At 38.7% G+C, this 23,519-nt stretch overlaps 2 protein-coding genes and 3 pseudogenes across 2 annotated transcripts; all 5 read left to right on the top strand.

Annotated features, from left to right (window-relative positions):
• The first annotated feature begins 7 nt into the window (after window positions 1-7).
• Window positions 8-3,628, top strand: LOC137748966 (accelerated cell death 11-like). The gene is made up of 5 exons (XM_068489151.2): window positions 8-170; window positions 269-1,035; window positions 2,103-2,275; window positions 2,928-3,073; window positions 3,357-3,628. Exons 2-5 carry the CDS (start codon window positions 832-834, stop codon window positions 3,473-3,475), a joined length of 642 nt encoding a protein of 213 aa, XP_068345252.1. The 5' UTR covers window positions 8-170; window positions 269-831; the 3' UTR covers window positions 3,476-3,628.
• Window positions 3,629-5,001: 1,373 nt separating this feature from the next.
• LOC137748058 (subtilisin-like protease SBT4.9 pseudogene) lies at window positions 5,002-7,548 on the top strand (annotated as a pseudogene).
• Window positions 7,549-8,210: 662 nt separating this feature from the next.
• Window positions 8,211-9,818, top strand: LOC137748317 (uncharacterized protein At5g39865-like). The gene has a single exon (XM_068488459.2). It carries the CDS (start codon window positions 8,606-8,608, stop codon window positions 9,425-9,427), a length of 822 nt encoding a protein of 273 aa, XP_068344560.1. The 5' UTR covers window positions 8,211-8,605; the 3' UTR covers window positions 9,428-9,818.
• Window positions 9,819-12,446: 2,628 nt separating this feature from the next.
• On the top strand, window positions 12,447-15,755 carry LOC137746696 (subtilisin-like protease SBT4.3 pseudogene; annotated as a pseudogene).
• A 995-nt stretch (window positions 15,756-16,750) lies between these two features.
• Window positions 16,751-21,084, top strand: LOC137746664 (subtilisin-like protease SBT4.3 pseudogene; annotated as a pseudogene).
• The last annotated feature ends 2,435 nt before the right edge of the window (window positions 21,085-23,519 follow it).

Raw genomic sequence — 23,519 nt, 5'->3', positions numbered from 1 at the left:
CTTTTCCATCTGTTTCCATGCCCCTTTCTTTCCCTTCATCAAATCCCCCCATCTCTCCCTTTTCTCGGCAGTACATTCCTGTTACGTTCCTCCGCTTTCCGAATTTTTTTGCTACGATTCTGGCGAAGGCCGTGTCGAAGCTGGTAAAAAACGATTCCTCAGTGCCTCAGGTAACTTCTATACGGTTTTCCCAACATTAGATCGTTTCCAAATCCGATCAGTGTTCTTCAATCATGTTGTGTTCGTCTGTTTTTAATCGTTGGTGCAGGTTCTTGACTATTTTCAAGGTATGTGGCTGTGAGCGCACTTCAGAGGCCGGTTCGACATTCCGTTGTTTGTGAGGTCGCCACGAAGAAGCCCGACTCTGCTGTGAAGAGAGCTCGGCAGGCCGAAAAGAGGAGGACTTACAACAAATCCCGGAAATCCGAAATCAAAACCCGGATGAAGAAGGTACTTCTCTTTTCGGCAAGTTAATTTGATTTTAACTGAGGATGGAGAAACCCTGCAAACATTTGCACCAGGCTCCTCTTTTGGATAGCCACTGCAAATAAGGACACGAGGAATTTCTTTGAAGAAGAGAATATGAGGAGCATATATTCCTAAAATTTATGCCGTTTTCGAGCTATAATTTTAGAAAAAGAGTAGAATTTAGTGATTAAGGGTATATTAATATTTTCGTATCAACTTTTAATTATAATTATCATAAATTTAAGGTTTTAAAGTGGTGGCTATAATTTTATTTGGGGTCCAAATTTTGGTTAGTTTTCCAAATTCCTATAAAATAAAAGTGTCTGAGAGAGGGGCAGAGACTTGGTGAAAAGAAGCTATAGAATGGCAACGGTAGTGAAAAGGAAAGATGAGAGAATTCTGACAAGGCTGGCAGATGAGTTCGAACAACTGGCCGCTCAGCTGAACTCTCCGGCACCGATCACCATGGAAATTGGCAAGTTCACCCAAGCCTGTCGTCTCGTTTCTCCTCTCATTCGACACTTAGGCGTCGCTATGAAGTTCGCCGACATAGAGTACTCTGATATGGTATTATTCATCTCTTAAACTTGAGAGTTTGATGCTTTTTGGTGATGGAGATATTTAGGTTGCAAACTTGTCATTGTCTTCTACATTTGAATTAAATTTCAAAAGTTTGATGTAAAACTTGGGTGTTCTTTAGGGTTCGGTGGATTGTGATTGATGAGTGCTTTGATTTCTTTGGTGCATTTCAGTCATGGGAAATATACGCATGATTAAATCAGTTACTCATTTTTAAATAAATAATAAAATTAGAAGATACTATAACGACAATAAAAGGGGACCAAATTTTATTTTATATACATCCTTATTGTTTATTAAGTGTTCCTCAACTATATAATTGATTTGCTCATATTTCCTTTTGATTTAATGGATTTTCTTTTTATAAAAAATTATTATTATTAATGGGAGGGAGAGGGTTTTAAACTATTACAATAATTTAGGAGAGGGAGAGAATGGGTGGAAACCTAACACCATATACACTAAGATATTGAACCACATGCTGATTTAATGGTTTCAGCTAATTTAATTTCTTAGAGCAACTTCCTGTGCAAGGATGTAAAATTGAGAATGTAAATGAACATTTTATAACTCTAGACATGTTTTGCTGTAGTAGGAGAATATAAATTTCATGATGAAAATGAAATGCATCTAACTTTTTTTGTTATTGATTTTTTTTTTTTAAATTTAATGTGATGAATATTTTATTCATTGCGTTAAAATAATAAAAGGAAGGCAAAAATACTAAATAAAAAACTCAATTATATAACTTCCTAAATATTTCTTATTATTCTTATGCATGAGATCTAAAAATTACTTTTTTTTTTTTTTTTACATCTTCTGGTGAGGGTGAGTAATTTTGATATTGAAATTCAGCTGCACTGAATTTCAAATATATTTTTAAGTTACATAATACACATTCTAAGACATTTTACATATTTCAAAGATGATCTTAATTATTTATATTTTTCTTTTGATTTTGTTCATATATACTTCCCTTTGATGTGAGTGTTTCTTTGGTTTTTTTTTTTTTTTTTTTTTTCTAATTAAATTTTGGTTAATGTGGTGGTTGCCAGGTTAGTGAAATTGAAAAGGCAGGAATGTCAGTTAATACCCTAGAAGATTTGCTTGACCGGGAAATACAACAGAATACCATTAAGCGCCATAGTAGTGGTTCGAGAATTCTCATCAGAGTGAAACGTTCACTTGAGATGTTTAAGATAATATTCGAGCAAACTATGGCCTCAAGGTTTTACTTATCTCAAACCTAGCCTCGATCTTCTCTGAATTCACTATTTCGTTAACATGTCTAAAATAATTTTCGTTTGCAAATGCACTTTCATCTTAAGTGTGCTTCTATGTCCACTCATATGTTCTATTTCTCATATCCACTTAATTTATATTTCTGTTCATCATGAATTTTTTTTAATATTTAATATTAATTAAGTGTTTTTAAAATGACTAAAAGCACTTTTAATGAAAGTTTTTTTGGGTTTCAAGAGCACTTAAAGTGCTTTTTGCAAGAAGTATCAATTAGGTGATATTTGTAGGGAGCACTTCAAATGCATTTTCGGGATTTACTTGTATTTTTACTAAGGATTGGTTTCAAAAGTACTCTCAACAAACTCATTTTTAGTCATTTTAAAATTACTTCCAAACGAGCTCATAAACTCCTCGTTCTAAACTCGTGATATCCATTATACCATGACTTAAATATTCTACTTAAGGCACATAATTATTTATTGACTAATCTTTGAATTAATTATTCACAAAAGAGCAAACCCTAAATCAATGACTGCTATCTCTAATTTTTGTATGTCTCTATAATTTTGCAGCTAGCTGTTATTTTACTATCACAGATTCAATTACTTATAACTTGAATTTCTTTTTTACGTGGGCAGCGGAAATTCAATCATGGATCCGGTTAAGACAGCATATAAACAAGTTTTTTACCCCTACCACGGATGGGCCACCAGAAAGGCTGTTGCGGGAGCACTGCACACCCTTCCTACAAAGTCACTGTTCTTGAAAAGGCTAAAATTAGATGGTAAGACTATTCTTGTATGTAACTCATCATTGTCATATTATCTGCTTCCAAACCAGGCTTCTAGCAGACTAGCTCATATCTATTGACATTAGGCTAGAGATTTGGGATTGATAGGTTTGACTGCTCATGGTAGCGGTAGCTACCGTGGCCGGTTGCAGGTTCTTACGTTCAGATATTGAGCATATATAATTAACATGAATTTACTATGAATGCTATATGTACATGGGTATTTTAGGGTTGGATTTGATGGTTACACAGTTTGTTTGGTATTCTATTTTATCAGAGGCATCGACTTTTGTTTTGATGCAAAGGACAGTTACTGCACTGGATCTTCTAATACGCTACATGGACAACTTATTCCATTCAAGGGAGTCAGCTCAAGAGTTTCTACGCTTGATTTGATTGATTTCCATCTTTCACACGTACGCATGCATTTTTACAAATGTGCTTTGATTTCCGTGTTTCATATGTATACTATGATCGAATATCAGTGTGAACCTTATAAGTATTGTTATTCGATTTGGTTATAGTTACGATAATTTTCCTTTTTCCATTGCCTGCTATTCTATGCTTCCTGTACTGTTGGTAAACTTTTTTGAACTAGAAGGTCTGGAGAGTTTGAAGCGTGGTAAAAACTCAAAAGATGCGCCACTAGTAAGCTACTAAACCCCACCGCTTGAGCTTGTGCAATTAAGCCGAGCCGAGCCAAAGTCCGAGAACCCAGCAGAGATCAGAACGACATCCCGTACCTTGATCTCTTCGTCCTTTTCATCGCACCTATGAGATTTTACGGCAATATCATTTGATCTTTTTGGCCTAAACTGCGGTGTCATTCTACCTCCTAGCACCTAGGCGACACCTAGGCCGAGAACCCAGCAGAGATCGACGCGACATTGTTTGGATGTCTTTCACCCATTGCCTCGATCTCTCCATCCTTTTCGTCGCACCCGTGTGATTTTATGGCAAGATCATTTGATCTCGACTACCAACAGTCGTTTATGGTACACCTGCTCTAGTCACTATGACCATGTTTGCGGGAATGATGAAGTTTCTAGTATATATAAAAAAATAAAAAAAATAAAAAAAAGGTAGGGAGACCAAATTTTTGTAAGGAAAACTGATGAAAAAAGATTTGAAAATTTTTAAGTTTTACCCAAAGGGACAAAAGGTGTTGTAAGTAAATAGTATCAAAAATGATTTTTTAAAGTAAAAATGTCTTTAATGTTAAAAGTTAATAGTAGCAGGAGTGTTTTGTTAAGACCCTCAATTTTGTAAAGCAAATGATGTGGATGTTGATGATTGGAATATTACTTTAGTGTTGATGATTGAAATATTACTTTAGTGTTGATTAAGGTGCTTATTTCCTATTGGTGACACATCATTTGGTTTGCAAATTTTGTTTATAAATTTGGTCATCCTAGCATTATCCATAAGAAAATATTAGCATCACAAGTACAAGGGATCTTGACAATCAATAAGACAGGATTTGGAGGAGCGTGAATTCATACAGCTCCAATTTAGATAAGTTTGTTCATGTTGGAAGCCTGCGATATGATCATATGTGATTCTAATTAAAATGGAATTGAAATGGAATATTTATTCATTGATACGGCTTTTGAAAACAAGAATAAAATGAAACATTTCGAAGAATTGGTTGAATCTGACTTTCTTCTTGGTCATAGTTGACAAATCAAAATTGCATAGAAGCTTAATTAAATGCATTAAACATTTGGAATTCGTTCATCCTGCATGGAAAGAAATTAATTTCATGCCATGAAAATTGTGGCCCAGGAATAAAATCGTTTGAAAAATATTCATCCTTAAAGGAAAGAAAATCTGGATACCAATGAAGATAAGATTTTTGTTGACCTTCATCCTAATACATAAGACTCGTCAGTTGTTACGATCTTCAGCATCGAAACAAAACAATGGCAAAGCACGGAGATCTCCTGGTTTCTTATGCTATGTCCATTATTTTCATACTCCTCGTGAGCTTACCGTGTGAAGCCGTCAATCATGGAGATAGAAAGACATATATTGTATACTTAGGATCACTTCCTAAGGATGATGTGTTCTCGCCATTGTCTCATCACATTGGTATTCTCGAAAGGGTTATCGAGAGTAGCTCTGCTTCGAACCTCTTAGACTTGGTTTGGTACTGAGGTGATTCTGAAAAAAGCTGCTATAAAAAAAAGCTGGAAGCTGTTTTTGTGTTTGGTAAACACTCAGCTTCAGCTTTTTTTTCACAGTTTTGGATGAAAAAAAGCCAAAAACAAGAAGCTGCAAAACCTAGCTTTGAAAAACTGGCTTTTTTTCACATCTGTTTTACATAAAAGTTTACCAAACATTCTAATACTGCTTTTTTTTTTTCAAAAACACTTTTACAAAAAAGTTTACCAAACACTCTGCTGCTTTATTTCACAGCTGCTTATTCTCACAGCACAGCAGAAGCAGCTTTTTTTCAAAGCACGGCAATATCAAACCAGCCCTTAGTAAGAAGCTATAAAAGAAGCTTCAACGGATTCGCGGCAAAGCTCACTGACCGAGAAAGAGAAATGCTTGCTAAGATGAAGGAAGTTGTCTCTGTGTTTCCGAGCACATCTTACAAACTCCAAACAACAAGATCTTGGGAATTCTTGGGTTTCAACGAGAAGCTCAAACGAAATCCTACTGTTGAGAGCAATGTTATTGTTGGTGTCATCGATACTGGGATATGGCCTGAATCCGAAAGTTTTAGCGATGAAGGTTTTGGTCCAGCTCCAAAGAAGTGGAAAGGAGTTTGCAAAGGAGGCAAAAATTTCACTTGCAACAAGAAGATCATTGGAGCTCGGTTTTACGTTGGTTCCTCAGCTAGAGATGATGTTGGTCATGGAACTCATACTGCCTCAACCGCAGCAGGAAATCCCGTAAAGGGTGTGAGCTTTTACGGACTAGCTCAGGGGACTGCAACAGGAGGCGTTCCCTCCGCGAGAATTGCTACATATAAAGTTTGCGGTTCTAAAGTGTGCGCTACAAACAAGATATTGGCTGCTTTTGATGATGCTATTGCTGATGGAGTTGACATCATTACAATTTCAATTGGAAGCACAAGTGCAGCTCCTTTCGATCGGGATGCTATAGCAATCGGTGCTTTCCATGCACTGGAGAAAGGCATACTAACCTCACAGTCTGCAGGTAATAGTGGCCCTTATGAGGGCTCTGTATCAAGTGTAGCACCATGGATTCTTACAGTTGCAGCAAGTAGCACAGATCGTCGCATCATTGACAAGGTGGTTCTTGGAAACGGAAGGACGCTTGTCGGGAATTCTTTGAACGCTTTTGAATTAAAAGGAACAAGTTTTCCGTTGATGGAAGCCAAAGATGCGTCAAGTGAATGCGGGGATTGTGATGCAGGTTGCCTAGATCCTAATTTAGTTAAGGGAAAGATTGTGGTATGTCGTTGGGCTTTTGGTAGTATCGAGGTCCGTCGAGTCGGCGCAATAGGTGCACTAAGTGAGAGTATCATCCCTGATGTTTCTGGCATTGTCCCACTACCTGCAGCAAGTTTTAGCAGCAAAGATTTTGACGTTGTCAAGTCCTACGTCAACTCGTCCTACGTCAACTCCACAGGCAAACCACGAGCAAAACTACTAAAAAGTGAAGTCATAAAAGATCTTGCCGCACCTACTGTTGCTTCCTTCTCTTCTCGGGGGCCTAATTTTATTTTACCTGAAATTATCAAGCCGGACATAACTGCCCCGGGGGTTGATATTTTGGCTGCATATTCACCTGTTGCTCCTCTCACAGAGAGTGTTGAAGACCGGAGGCATGTGAAATACAGTTTCCTATCTGGAACCTCCATGTCTTGCCCACATGCTGCTGGTGTCGCTGCGTATATCAAGACATTCCACCCCAACTGGTCTCCAGCTGCCATCAAATCATCTATCATGACTACGGCTGGGCCTGCGAATAGCACCGACGGTTCCTACTGGCCCGGTGTATTTTCATATGGTTCTGGGCATATCAATCCTCTAAAAGCTTTAAATCCGGGCCTTGTGTACGAAACTTCTAAGGATGATTACATTAAGTTGCTCTGTTCGATCTTGGATGAGTCCAAAGTTCGACTTATTTCCGGAGACAAACGCCCTTGCCCTGCAAGGACTGGCAAAAAATGGGCCAAGGATCTCAACTACCCTTCACTGGCTGGTAAAGTTGTAACAGAGTCTTCGTTTTCGATTCAGTTTCAAAGAACAGTTAAAAATGTTGGCCTTGCAAACTCTACATACAAGGCAAAGACCATCTCGAAGCCGGGAGTTAACATCAAGGTGGTGCCTCAAGTTCTTTCCTTCAAGTCTTTGAATGAGAAAAAGACCTTCAATGTGACAGTTTCCGGAAGAGATATACCATCACGTACGTATGTATCTGCGTCGTTGGTGTGGACGGATGGTACTCACAGCGTTCGAAGTCCAATTCTTCTAAGACTCGTCCTCGTTTGATCAGGAGTTCATCAATGGGGCTTCATTGCTGCAAATAAAACGTATTTTCTGATTATATATCTTTCCATGTTCTCCATTCTAGTTTAGTTGTAATAAATATAGCCACACTTTTGAACACTGTGTCTTGAAAATCTGTTTGTAATTTATTATTTTCCTATAATTTTCAAAGAAAGAAACCGAACCTTTTAACGGTTGTTTGTTAATGTGTGGCCAATATTTTTTTTTTTTTTTTTTTAGCTTTTTCAAAAAAGAACTAGCTGGTGGTTTCGTTATTGCATCTACCTTTTTTGGGACTGAAAAAACTCATTAAGGCATTTCACCCTCTTCCTCACCGTCATTATACCAACCAATAATTTTTAGTTGAACAAATATGACATGAAAAGTATACATACGCTTTATTTATCAGATTTTACACAATATATATAAGTGAACCCTAAAACAAATCATAGACACCCAAATGATTTCGGACCTCTCTCTATCTTATAAAATATAAAATCTTTATATTTTTTTTAACCAAACAGACATAATCAAAATGCCTAGCATTGTTATAATCAAAACCAAAAAAATAAATAAAATAAATAAAAAGACCAAAATAATAAAATAAAAATGCCTACCTTTGAAAACAAGGCCCCCCCCACCCTTCTTTCAAAAGCCATTTTCTCTCTCACAAACAAACACAACAGGATAAACGAAAGAAACAGTCGCTTTTGACAACACAACAAATTACCCACATCCGAACAAACGCCCGTTTCCCTCGTCTTCTAGTTCTTCCTACTGCCTACCTATATCTCTCCCATTCGCCACCGTCACACGCCTCTTTCCTCCATCGCCCTCCTCCGCAAGGTCATATTTTTTTTCCTCAGATCGACCCATTGATTCTTCGGTTGGCAGAAAATAATCAAGTCATTCTTTGACATTTCTAATTAGCCCTAACTTGTGTGGTCAATTCTGCCCATTTCTCGATCGAATTCGAATTTGAATTCAAACCCTAGCGTTGCAATACCCCCCGTAAAGATTTCAAAGGATTCAAATTCCCGGTGAGTTTTCATCTGGGTCGATGGCGGATCTCCAAAATAAGGTCGAATTGGCGGGTAAGCCCAAACCCACCTACTTCTTCAATCGATCGCTTAGCATGTACCCAACCCCCATGGATGCCCCCCAAAAGCCCCGTTTCCAGGCCTCCATCGATCACCAGGCCAATTCTTTCAAGAAATTCTACAATTCCATCGAGACGGTGCGGTCCGCCAGCAGCTCCTTCAAAGGGAAGGTCAAAAAGCTCTGCAGTTTTTTCGAGACGGAGAAACCCGTGTCACGAAACCCCGACGAGTCTAAATCCCTGACGGTCAAGCTACGACCGTCGAAATCAATGGCCTTGTCGAAATCCATGGCGCCCGATTTTCGGATCCTGTCAATACGGTTGCCAGGCACCGATGATCGGATAGTGGTGTATTTCACGAGTTTGAGAGGAGTTCGGAGGACATACGAGGATTGTTATGCTGTGAGGATGATATTCAGAGGGTTTGGGGTTTGGGTTGATGAGAGAGACATATCAATGGATTCGGCGTATCGAAAAGAGTTGCAGAGCGTTCTGGGTGAGAAGAGTGTGAGTTTGCCACAAGTATTTATAAGGGGAAAGTATGTGGGAGGTGCTGAGGTGATCAAACAGCTGTTTGAAACCGGTGAATTGGCGAAAATACTTCAAGGGATTCCCACTCGGAAACCCGGGTATGTGTGCGAAGGTTGCGGGGATGCACGGTTCGCGCCTTGTGTGAATTGCAGTGGTAGTAGGAAGGTGTTTGATGAAGATGAAGGAATGCTCAAGAGGTGCTCCGAATGCAATGAAAACGGTTTGATTCGGTGTCCTGATTGCAGTTGCTGAATTGTCAAATGCCAGTTTGCTGCATACTCTAGACGCTCCGCTGTTCATAAATAAATACTCGAGAATAGTTGATGGTAATGCTTAATGATTTGTGGTTTTTTTTTTTTTTTTTTTTTTTTTTTTTTTTTTCTTTTTTCGGTTGGCTGATTGTGCATCTTTAGGGAATGGATGTTCATTCACTCGTTGAACTGCATTTTGAATAATAGGGTTTATTATCGAAATGCAAATTAGTATGGGTACGTCTGATTGTATTATACAGTGGGGAGAGGTCTTTCTGTCCTCCCTAATGCTAATGTAAATAATTAGTATTCCACTATCACTGCAAAGGGTTGCAAAACTATGAAATGTATTGAGATTGGATTTATTTATGTGTTAATTATCCACTCTTGAATTTCTTTTGCATTCCATGAGTTTCGCTTACATGTTTATGTGGGTATTTTTCTTGGTGGATGTGTTGATGATATGATGATCTAGACATAAATAGAATTAGGATTTGGCAGTCTCTGATTGGTAGGTAATTGCCTAATTGGAAAGACCATAGAAAAGGAGAAATGCAGTTACAAGGAATTCATACTTATTTTCGGTTGTGCTACAGAATGAGTTTGAAATTGTATAAATGTATACAGTAATCTCGCAGATATACGAGTACATATATCAAGGTACTTATATTGTTCTTAGACTGTCAATGAAAGACCGGATAATATTAAGATACCAAACAGAGGGTTCTTATCTGTTCTCACTGATCTCTGTGAGAATTGAATGATCCGGTGCATTTTTTTTCATTTCATTTCCTCTGCATTTTAAATAAGAGCTCTCGTAACAGGGTTGCGTTTTATCCTTTTTCAATCATGAGCTTGATCTTGTGTTCTTGTTCCTCTGTTGGGTTCATGTTAATTGTCGTCAGTGTTTGCTGTGTTGTTTAGGACATGCTGATTTCAAAATTGTGCTTGTTGGAGTCTTAGTTATGTAATCTCTTTACCCGTTTGCTTCTTGCTGCATATATTTCTGGCCGAGGTATGATTACTTTTCGTTCGTTGGATTCCATAATTGTCATTTATATTTTAGGTTTGTTCATGACCTGTGTGCAACTGTAAATTATGGGAGTGTTCATCTTACCTTATGTTCTTCGGTCGGCTGGCATTTAGAATATAGCTTTTGGACATCCAAACTTTGCTTGCCGACCAACTGTGATTTTTTACATAGAACATAACCTTTACCCTTTTCTCATCTCTACTTTTGGATCCTCGAACTCCTTTACCTCTCATTCCTTTCCTTTCCCTCCTTCCTTCTCCTACTCTCTCCCTCCCTCCTCCAGCGGAACCAAAGCGAAGGACGGTGACCTTGCCGGCATCCTAAAATCGACCGCTACGTTTTTGGAGTTAAAAGATAATTTTTCTGTGCTCATGGTCTCGATTTAGGCTAGTCTCTTCCACCGTGCCCTTTTCTTCCCGAACTTATTTTCACAACCCAGCCAAATTCTAGAAAATATTGATGTTGACACCTATAATTCTAATTGATGCTGTAGAAGTTAGAACCCTAGGTTTCTATACAGGTTATATATACAATTACAAATGTGAATGTTCGTAACTGCTTGAGCTATAGGTCACATACGGTGATTTATGGATTTAAGGTAGATGTATGTGGACAACATTTCTTTCTGGCGTTTGATGAGCACATGATTAACAATTCTTGGTTTTATCTTTGGTGTTCTATTGTGAGATTTTGTACACAAACATTACAAAATTTTGCATCATTTGTAGAAGCTTCCATGAGAATTGCAAAAGCCAAGAAAATGCCTTTCTTGTATTTTAGGTTACCCTTTTGTTCTTTTGTAAATTCCTTGGAAGAATTTACAAAAGAACAAGAGTATTTTGAGATGAATAATACTTGCATCCCCTATGATGGGGATGAACATATCCCCATTTGCAAGTAACGCATCTTGATTGAATAAATCAACGATTGGAACCGTTCAATTTGTTAGTCTTCATTTGAAGATCACTCTTACAAGAATCAATCTAATTGGAGATCGTGTTATTATCCAAACATATCAATAAATGAATGGTTCATTATGAATATGTTATTTGGTACGTACAGCTTCGATTTATTCTATACATTTGAATGACTAGTGTATGCTTAGTGGGCCAATGAACATCTTATTTAAATGAAATAAACATTTCTTATCTAGACCTAACCTAACTTCCTAAAATATCCTCATTCAAGATTAGATAAAATTAGCCTCGTATGAGCCGAGCTCAAGTGAGCTTAAAACATTCAAGCTCGATACCAAGATAAAGGTGTTTCGAGCTATTTACTATAAAATTCGCAAAAAGTACAAACATAGTTTTTTGAAATGATCACATAATTATTTATTTTTTATTCGTTATTATGCTTGTAACTTAGTGGGAGGCTAGGTCGACATAGATGAAGTTTATAGCACGTTTTAGAAAAAGAAAGTCAATTTACTTCTTACGATAGGGCGACTATATTGGTATCTCACGAACTTGACCAGTCGGAAATACGAATGTTCAAGCTTGTCTTGCTTGGTTTGTTTCTTTCACGAGTCGGAAATACGAACATAGGTCGAACTTGGTGCAAGTTCAAGCTGTTTCGAGCTGTCTACTAGGCATTTGAAATACAAGATTTTATGCGTCAATTTACATAAAACGAAATTATTGATATGAGATACTATAGTTTTAAGCCTTGCGTCCCCTTGCTCATTTTTATTGTTTTTATTTTTTTATCAACGGGGAGAAAATTGTACACTTATTTTACTTAGCAGACAGAAATAACTTACCAAATCTGCAGCTTTAATGGAGATTAGATTTATGCCACCAAGAGAAGTCAAATCTAGGCTTTTTGCAACGTTTTTAATAATGATTAGGGCCAGGATCAAGGCTAAATTAGTATATGAACGTAGAAGGAAGTAAAATCTGCATACAAATTAATGCAGATGAAAATTTTCTGTCCTTCATTTTGCTATAAGGTACTCGTCAATGGCTGTGGTTTCAGCATCGAAACAATGCCAAGGCACGGAGCTCACCTGGTTTTTTATTCTTTCTCCGTTGTTCTTGTTCTCGGCACGCCAACGCCGCTGATCAGGAAGATAGAAAGGCATACATTGTGTACTTGGGATCTCTTCCTAATGAGGAGGCGTTCTTGCCATTGTCTCACCACATTGATATTCTCGAAAGCGTAGTGGAGAGTAGCTTTGCTTCGAATCTGTTGATAAGAAACCATAAGAGGAGCTTCAATGGATTCGCAGCAAAGCTCAATAACCGAGAAAGAGAGAGGTTTGCTAACATGAAAGGAATCGTCTCTGTGTTTCCGAGCAGAAGCGACCAACTTCAAACAACAAGCTCTTGGGACTTTATCGGGTTCAATAAGAAGATCAAACGAGACCCTACTGTCGAGAATGATGTCATTATTGCTGTGATCGACAGTGGAATCTGGCCTGAATCGGAGAGCTTTAAAGACAAAGGTTTTGGTCCTGCTCCCAAGAAGTGGAAAGGTGCTTGTGAAGGTGGCAAAAATTTCACTTGCAATAACAAGATCATTGGAGCAAGGCATTACAATTCATCATCGGCGAGGGATGAGGCAGGTCACGGAACCCACACGCCTCAACAGCAGCTGGGAACCCCGTTAAGGACGTGAGCTTTAATGGACTAACACAAGGCACTACAAGAGGAGGGGTTCCCTCTGCAAGAATTGCTGCATATAAAGTCTGCAATCACGACGAGTGCTATTCGGAGGCAATCTTGGCTGCGTTTGACGATGCTACTGCTGATGGAGTTGACATCATTACAATTTCAGTTGGAAGTGGTACTGCTGCTGATTTTGACCAGGATGCTGTGGCAATCGGAACTAACCATGCAGTGAAGAAAGGGATACTAACGGCACAATCTGCAGGCAACGAAGGTCCCAACCTGGGTACTGTATCAAGTGTAGCGCCCTGGATACTTACAATTGCAGCAAGTAACACAGATCACTGGATCATTACCAAGGTTGTTCTTGGAGATGGAAGGACACTAATTGGGAGTTCGGTTAATACTTTCACAACAAACGGAACAAGTTATCCTTTGGTATACGGAAAAGATGCATCAAGTAGATGCCAGGAATCGCTTGCTACGATGTGTCTAGAAGGATGCCTAAACTGTGATTTAGTTAAGGGAAAGATTGTAGTATGTGATCAGCTCAATGGACAAACAGAGGCATGTCGATCTGGTGCGAAAGGTTCAATTTTAAGGGATGCTCTGAGAAGTGATGTTGCCTTCATTGTCCCACTACCTGCAACAAGATTAAACTACAAAAACTATGAAGTGGTCAGGTCGAGTTTGTGGCCAAGTGGACTATCCTCCAAAATACCTTTCGGCTAAAGAAAGAAAGAAAACATCTTTCCTTGTTTTGGGGAGAAAAAAAGGGAAAAGCAAGGAGGAAAAAAGGGAAAAGCAAAATGTTCTCTTCAACACCCATGGGTGTTGGTTCAAAAAGGAAATAAAAGAGTGTGAGAGCTCAATTCGGTTTAGAGAGAAAAAAGAGCTCGGTTTGCAGAGAGAAGAAAGAGCTCTTTTTTGCAGAGAGCAAGGGCAAGGGTGAGAGAAATCAAGAGAGCTAGAGTGAAAGATCTCTTGTGAAAGAACTCTTGGGGTAGAGTGAGGCTCTTGGGAAAATTCTGTGAGTGGGTGTACAAGGGATATGGGATTGGGTTATGTCGATTTAACTCATGTGTAACTTGTACTGTTTTTCTCATAGTGAAGAGCAATATCTCTCCGATGACGTAGGCAGGTTTTTGCCGAACCTCGTAAATTTCTCTGTGTCTTTATTTCTTGTATTTTATTTTGTTCAACTGTGTGTGATTTTTGGTGAGGTTGTAATCTGAATCTCGGTTCCGCACTAACGAACGGGCCAAGGCACAACACTACCTCAACTCCACAGACGACGCTTGAGCCAAGATATTCAAAGGTGAAGGCGCAAAAGATCCTGCTGCACCAATTGTTGCTTCCTTCTCCTCACGGGGACCAAATATAATTTTACCTGAAATTATCAAGCCAGATATAAGTGCCCCAGGAGTAGATATTTTGGCTGCATTTTCACCCGTGGCTCCTGTCCTCTCAGATACCCCGGAAGACAAGAGGCGTGTAAAATACAGCATACCATCTGGCACCTCCATGTCTTGCCGCCACGCCGCTGGTGCAGCTGCATATATTCAACATTCCACCCGCACTGGTCTCCAGCAGCCATCAAATTGTCTCTTATGACTACTGCTTGGCCCATGCATAATTCTTACAATTATTATCCTGGTGAATTTGCTTATGGTTCTGGACATATCAATCCTTTAAAGGCTGTACATCCGGGTCTCGCCTACGAAACTTCTAAAGACGATTACATAAAGTTGCTCTGCTCAACCTTGAACGAGGCCAGAGTTAGACTTATATCAGGAGATAACAGCTCTTGTCCGACAGGCTCCAACAAAGGATCGGCGGGGATCTCAATTATCCTTCGCTAGCTGCTATTGTTACACCATTGAAATCGTTTAAGATTAAATTTAGCAGAACAGTTAAAAATGTTGGCCTTCCAAACTCCACTTAAGAGGCCAAAATCCTCCCAACTACGGAAGTTGAAATCAAAGTGGCACCTAAAGTTCTTTCCTTCAAGTCGTTGAATGAGGAGAAGGCTTTCACTGTGACCGTTGATGGGAAAGATTTGCCAGATGCATCATATGTGTCTGTGCCACTGGTTTGGTCCAATGGAACTCACTGTTACATGTCCAATTCTTGTACGCAGCGCGCACAATTTATCATAACCGCATTGTTTTTATTTCATAACTTCTTTGTTGCAAACCTAGGAAAATTTCTGATTGTATCTGACACATTTTCCTACCTACTAGTCAGTTCCTGTGATAAATAAAACCATAACCATGGAGCATTTGTTACTTGAAAGCGAGACTCTGATTATCCAGAAGAAAGCATCTTTGTTAATCCAAGTCCGATGGTAACAAAAATCTTTAACCTAAGCTGTTTCTGTCTTTTAAATATTAAGAGATCAAGATATGAAATCTGAATATGATCCCTTGTCCCCCTTTTACCTTCATCGTTAACTCTGTTCTTGGAACCAAACCATGGTGCAAATTTCAGGCTAACAATGTTATAACTTGCCTGCCGCTACTAGTTGCAAATGCACATAATATCTACAGACCTTGATCAGAAGGCCATTATTTTAAGCTTTCATCCTAAAATTTACTGTTCGATCAGTTTTGTGCTCATCTTCTGTTCCGGCACTAAACAATCAGTTGCTTCTGCAACTTGATTGCTTTGCTGATCTTGGAAATTAATTGCTGCTACAATCAGTTCATCTTGTTTGGGTCTTTTTACTAGCTAGTTTTAGTGACAAGTCTTCTGTAAGTGCTTCTCAGTGTAGTTTGTAATGTATGGAAGATGACTCAATCACCATTTCCATTTCCTATACTGTATCTCAATCTTCTCTTTTATAGATACGAACTGGAACGTGCAATGAATTATGCTTGCGTCCAACTGATGTCTATTTTGCAGCTGTTGTAGACTTGTAGTGTCATGTTGATTCTTCGTTATTTAACAGCGCTCTTTCAACAAGTATTCTTTGTCAATAATATTCCAAATTCATCATGATCATACTCCCACTTCTGGTGCGGATTGTGCAGTGAATCCAAGTGATTGGCCAGCTACAGCAACTGGCAATCGTGGATGAGAAAATTGTGTGGTTAGAAAGCTCGGTGTTGTTAAATTTCACCAGCGGTACCACAGGTATATGGAAATAGGATCCCCTCTAGTATTATTGTCATGGTGAAAGCTAGTATATCTGCTTTCTCTTCTCCTTATTTGGTACCTTTGTACACTTCTGTGTAGTTAATTAGCCTGAAAATAACATACCAAATTCAAAGAACTTGCAACGGTAGAAATTATTGATGTTATAATTTGGAAGCTTTGTCGTGTCCTATGAACTTCGAACATATCGCAAAATGCATGCTACATGAACTTGAAATTGTAGTTTGGGAAATTAAATGATGTGTGTATGTAATTAGTAATTACAAAGATGCATTCAGAATAAATAAAAAAAGAAATACATGTAATACATATTATACAATTGTAGTGTGCATTGAATAACTAGGTAGATTGGATACATGTAATAGATTGAATCAATATATACATTTATACATTGGTTGACTAAATAGTAAATACATACATTGAATGAACTGGTTATCAGAAGTGTCTTACGAGAAGGTATTATCTATCTAATTTCAATATAAAGTAGTTGTCACCGTTTACGAATTTCATCATCGAAACAAAAACAATGGCAAATCACGGAGCTCACCTGTATTCGTATGCTTTCTTCATTATTCTCTTACTTGCTAGGAACTCGGCATGCGAAGCCGTTGATCAGGAAGATAGAAAGCCATATATTGTGTATCTGGGATCAGGTCCTAACAATGAGGTGTTTTCGCCATTGTCTCACCACATTGGTATTCTCGAAAGCGTTGTAGAGAGCAGCTCTGCTACAAATTTCTTCATAAGAAGCTACAAAAGGAGCTTCAATGGATTCGCTGCCAAGCTCACTGACCAAGAAAGAAAAAGGCTTGCTAACACGAAGGGAGTAGTCTCTGTGTTTCCGAGCACAACTTACAAGCTTCAAACAACAAGATCTTGGAATTTCATCGGGCCCAATGAGAAGATCAAACGAAAATTTTCTGCTGAAAGTGATGTTGTTATTGGTGTGATCGACAGTGGAATCTGGCCTGAAACAGAGAGCTTTAAAAATGAAGGTTTTGGTCCTGCTCCCAAGAAGTGGAAAGGAGTTTGCTAAGGAGGCAAAAAATTCACATGCAACAACAAGATCATTGGAGCTCGATTTTACATTGAGTCCACAGCTAGTGATGAGGTTGGTCATGGAACTCACACTGCCTCAACCGCAGCAGGGAACCCTGTAAAGGGTGTGAGTTTTTATGGAATGGCGCAAGGCACTGCATGAGGAGGCATTCCCTCAGTGAGAATTGCTGCATATAAAGTTTGCGGTTCTGATGGGTGTGCTATGGACGGGATCTTGGCTGCTTTTGATGACACTATTGCCGATGGAGTTGACATCATTACAATTTCAGTTGGAAGCAATACCGCCTCTAATTTTGACCGGGATGCTTAGCAATTGGATCTTTTCATGCAATGCAGAAAGGGATACTAGTCGCACAATCTGCAGGCAACCAAGGTCCTTCCCTGGGTATTGTATCAAGTGTAGCACCTTGGATACTTTCAGTTGCAGCAAGTAGCACAGATCCCCAAATAATTGACAAGGTTGTCCTTGGAAATGGAAGGACACTAATTGGGAGTTCGGTGAACTCTTTCACATCTAACAGAACAAGTTATTCTTTGGTATACGGAAAAAATGCGTCAAGTAAATGCGAGGAATCGCTTGCTACGATGTGTGAAGAAGGATGCCTAGACAGTGATTTAGTTAAGGGAAAGATTGTTTTATGTGATCAGTTCAATGGACATAAAGAGACACATCGAGCTGGTGCAGAAGGTTCAATTATAAGCAATGTTCTGAGAAATGATGTTGCGTTTATTGTCCCATTGCCTGCAACCAGATTGAGATCCAAAGATTATGAAGTGGTCAGGTTGTACATCAGCTCCACAGACAATGCTCGAGCCAAGATATTAGATAGTGAAGGTGCAAAAGATCCTTCTGCACCAATTGTTGGTTCCTGCTCCTCACGGGGACCAAATTTAATTTTACCTGAAAAATTATCAAGCCAGATTTAAGTGCCCCGGGAGTGGATATTTTAGCTGCATTTTCGCCAGTTGCTCTTGTAACAGATACCCCTGGAGATAAGCGGCGAGTAAAATACAGCATATTATTTGGAACCTCCATGTCTTGCCCCCCATGCTGCTGGTGCAGCTGCCTATATACGAGCATTCCACCCTGATTGGTCTGCAGCAGCCATCAAATCATCTCTTATGACTCCAGGTGAATTTGCTCATGGTTCTGGACATATCAATCCTGTAAAAGCTATAAATCCGGGGCCTTGTGTACGAAACATCTGAAGCTGATTACATAAAGGTGCTCTGCTCAATCTTGGATGAGGCCAAAGTTAGACTTGTATCGGGAGATAACAGCTCTTGTCCTATAGGCTCTGACAAGGGATCAGCGAAAGATCTCAACTATCCTTCTCTAGCTGCTTTTGTGTCTCAACTATCCTTCTCTAGCTGCACTTGTCCTATAGACTACTTTACATTTGTAGCTGGTAATCCTTGTGACCTGGAGAAGCAAGAAGCAAAATGTGATGGCAAGGTCTTCAGCAAAGGCTGAGTACAGAAGAATGGCACATAGTATTTATGAGCTTCTGTGGCTTCGGTAACTACTTACTAAAATAGGCTTTAAGCCTAAAGGACCTATGCTATTGTATTGTGATAATAAAGCAGCACGAGAGATAGCTAATAATCCGGTGCAACATGATATGACTAAACATGTTAAGGTGGATAGGCATTTTATAAAAGAAAAACTGGAGGTTAAGCTGGTTGATGTTTCGTCTATAAAGATAGATGAACAACTAGCAGATGTTTTGACACATGCATTTTCGGCTAGAAAATTTCAGGACTCACTCGACAGCTTGGGCTTAGGAGATATCTATGCACCAACTTGAGGGGGAGTGTTGGTGTGAGTCAACATCCTAGGAGAGTTAGGAATATAGGTGTGTTTCCTACTTTGGTTGTAATTCCTTTAATATTCCTTGCATCACAAGGTTTGGAGTTGTATATGTATTACCTCCCAACAGGAGAAGAATAACAAGAATTATTAGAACTCTAAACTCAATTTTATCTTACTCTATTCATAAGTGTCCCTGAATTCTAAACCCTTGATATTTGGTTCATTGATTTTCATTTGACCGGAAAAACTAAAAATTCTACATTAATTTCCTGTAAAATTTTTGAGTACCAATTCTTCTTCAAAATATGCATAAGGTTATACTTTTAGATTAAAAAAAAAAAATTCAACAAAAATTGAAACAAGTAATCTCTTTTATTCCATGGTGATAAATTATCTCAACTAAACCAATTCACTAAACCTAATGAAAACAAAAAAGTTGAAATTGTATTAACAGATCGTGTGAAGAGAAGGAAGTGACATTAGAAAGTAAGCAAATATATTCGAAAGTGAGTCGTAACTCGTAAGAGATCCTATTACACATAATGTCACTTCCTTCTCTTTGCACAGTCCTAATATAATTTTACCAGAAATTTTGAAGCCAGATATTTTTGCCCTAGGGATTGCTATTTGGCTGCATATTCCCCAAATGCTTCTGTTTCAGCAAGCCCTTACGATGAGAGGCATGTAAAGTACAGTGTACTATCTGGAACCTCTATGGCTTACCCCCACGTTGTTGCTTGTTAAAATCCCATATTGGTGGGTAAAAAAGAAAATCATGGGTTTAAATACGATTACCCCACTCTAACTAATACCGAGGTTTTTTGTGGTAAAACCCAACATCTGACAGATTGGGTAGGTGGTAAAGTTGGGAACATAATCAGTGTACTTATAGTGGGGACCCACGAACCCACCGATCCAAAAATCCAACATGGTATCAGAGCTAAGGCTTAGGCTTGTGCTAGCCAATAAGTTTGTCACCAAGAAGGAAACAAGCCAAGACTCTTAACAGAAAGTCGGCCTTTGAGTTCCATTGGAAACAAGTGTAGGCTCTTAACATAGATCCGACCTCTAACTGGACTCTTAACATAGAACCGACCTCTGAGTTTCAATTGCCGATATGTGGATCTCCACGTGTGAACCACTAAATGTGGAGTTTCAATTGCCGATGTGTGGATCTCCACGTGTGAACCACTAAATGGGGTTACACGTGAGGGAGAGTGTTAAAATGCCACATTGGTGGTTTAAATATGATTACCCCACTTTAACTGATACCGAGGCTTTTTGTGGCAAAACCCCACACCTGACGAATTGGACATGTGGTAAAGTTGGGAGAGTATCGGTGTCTTTAGAATGGACCCCACGGGCCCCCATTATCCAAAATTTCAACACTGCTGCCGCTGCATACATTTAAGAATTCCACCCGGATTGGTCTTCGCAGCCCTCAAGTCAACTCTTATAACTACAGATTCAGCCCATGAATGATACAAGCACTTCCCCAGGCGAATTTGGTTATGGATCTAGACATCTTAATCCTGTAGGAGCTAAGCAGCTAGGACTTGTGTACGATGCTTCTAAAAAAGATTACATTAAGTTGCTTTGCATGTTTTATATTGTTGAGGTCCGTGTTAAACTCATATTGGGAGATACAACACATGCCCTACTGGCTCCAACAAAGGAACACCAAAGGATCACAATTACCCTTCAATGTTTGCTAATGTAATATCAAGGGAACCACCTAAAGTTGAATTTTCGAGAAGAGTTACGAATGGTGGCCATGCAAACTCCAGGCCAGTATCTCCAAAAATTCTGAAAATGTTGACATCAAAGCGGTGCCTGAAGTTCTTAACTTCAAATCCTTAAACGAGGTGAAAAGTTCCGTTGTGACCATTGCTGAACAGGCTCTCGTGGCAGGAATTGTGACTGCATCGCTAACCTGGTCTTATGGAAATCACCCGGTTACAAGTCCAATTACTGTACATGGAATGTAGTGTAGCACAATCTTTGCCTTAAGCAAAATTTCTGATTGTACGCAAGACATTCTTCATACCAGTCAAGTTCATAAAATAAAGCCAAACAATGAGGAATTTACCAATAAGAAAATGAGAGAGCTTAATTAAATTTGAAACAACATATGAAAATTGTATGTCTATTTTGTTAGAAATTATGTTTCTGAAGTCCAGTTAACCAACGAGTTTATTGTAAAAATTCATATCCAAATTTCAGAATTTTATTAACTCATTGATTGAAATGGACCTTGGATTTTTACTTTGCTATACAACTTAGAAATGAAAGACATTATGTGTAATTCAAGGAAATCTAAGCTCATGTATCATGGTCTCTCCTCTACAACAAACATAATGAACTCAAGAGCACATTCCAAATCTTGATCTTACTTCCTTTTATGGTGCAACTTGGCCAGGGGATCCAAGCCAGCCCACCAAACATGCCCCAACTTCTTTAAGGTTTTCTACGAAATCTGAATTTGGCAATTATAGTTGCTGAATAGATCGTGCCAGCTATATATCATCACATTTTTCCATTTCCACACATCCTAATTGGTAATATTTCCTTTTGGTGCAAATAAAATGAATATCATTGGAAAGGTGGATCTTGCTCTTGCATCAAATGATGAGTTCCACCCTAAATTGGTGAGATTTCTAATGAACCACCTTCTGCTTGATTTCTTTTGCTTCATAAGGAACTCATGGTTGTTCTACTTCACCACACACACACACATGCGTTTGAGCAAGATGTTAACGATAAAGCTTTGGACAACCGAATTTAACAAAGAGTTTATGCAAAAGCTCAAATAGAGTTAGATAAGAGTAGAGCTACTGCAACATTTCACGAGGCCTTAATCATACCAAGTACAGTTTAGCAAGATTAGTTTGAGTAGTTCTTAATTTTTAGTTAGGAATTTAAAAATTCATCGGGTTTGCACTTCCACTGCTTTTAACTTCAGCAAACAGTAGCACTTATGAAACTGGGTAAAGTATGATCAGTATATCCACATATTTCTTGTACAACCATTCAAGTTTATTCAATTATATGAATTTTTACAAAGATCTAAACAAGCCTAAAAGAGTAGTTAGTGCCATATTAAGTTGCCAATTGGTTAGTGCCTAAGTGATTTTGGATTTGTCAAATTTTTGGCAAGCGTGATCTGTGAATGATGAATTTTTAGATGTGGGCAGTTTGAGTTTTTTATGTTTAGGTTTAAACATCTTTTGCTTAAGTTTCAGTATTTAGGGATGACAGTGAAAAAATCAATTGGATGCATGGAAGCGAGGAATGATGTATTTTTTTAACTTTTTGTAGGAAAGGGTATTATTTTACTTTAACTAATTTAAACTACAGGTAGAGCGATTTGTGCTCAGGTGGTGCATAAAGGGAGCACATCCACTCCAGCCAATATGTCTATGCTCAAGCTTGCGGGAAAGACATAATTTTGAACATAAGAAATATTCTATTTTAACTAATTTAAACTACGGGTATAGGGATTTGTGGTCAGGTGCTCAGTTCGAGGGGACAATTCAAACCTTGGAGGACATGTTGAGAGTGTCTATTCTCCAGTGGAAGGGTAGTTAGGATGGTTATCTGTCGTTGGTTGAGTTTGCCTCCAACAACAACTATCACTCCAGTATCGGCATGGCACCTTTTGAGGCACTGTATGGGAATACGTGTCGGACACCATTGTGTTGGATAGAGGTTGGTGAATGGGTGTTAGTGGGGCCAAAAATTGTTGATACCACTAATGCTAACATCTAACTGATTAAGAGAAATCTGAAGGCAGCACAAGACTGACAGAAGAGTATTGCGAACCGACATTCCAGGGATTGTGAGTATAAGATCGGTGACTTTGTCTTCTTGAAGTTGTCTCCCTGGAAAGGTGTGGTTCGATTTGGTAAGCGAGGGAAATTGAGCCCTCAATATGTTGGTCCCTACCAAATTACAAAGAAGATTGGTGTAGTTGTTTATAAGTTGGAGCTACAACCAGAGTTGGCGCAGATTCACAATGTTTTTCATGTTTCTATGCTTCAAAAGTATGTGCCAAATCCCTCTCATGTTATTTAGCCAAAACTGCTGGAAGTAAATTAGGATGCAAGCTATGTCAAGGAGCATGTGGCGATCGTCGACCGACAAGAGAAAACTGAGAAACAAAGTCATCCCATTAGTAAAAGTGTTATGGAGAAACCATGCCATCGAAGAAGCAACATGGGAAACGGAGGATTTGATAAGCAACCAGTACCCATATTTGTTTAGTTAAGGTTGTAATTTCGGGGATGAAATTTCTTTTAAGGAGGTAGATTGTTAAACCCCACCCCTAAATTATTGTAAATTTCACAATTTCCCTAAAGGTTTATTGAATTTACAATTTAGTCCCTCACTTCTTACCCAATTCGGATCCTCTTTCTAGATTATC

The sequence above is a fragment of the Pyrus communis genome, chromosome 2 (assembly GCF_041283825.1).
Source record: "Pyrus communis isolate YQ-2024b chromosome 2, ASM4128382v1, whole genome shotgun sequence".
Lineage (NCBI taxonomy): Eukaryota > Viridiplantae > Streptophyta > Magnoliopsida > Rosales > Rosaceae > Pyrus > Pyrus communis.
This window is presented reverse-complemented; position numbering and strand designations above follow the sequence as displayed.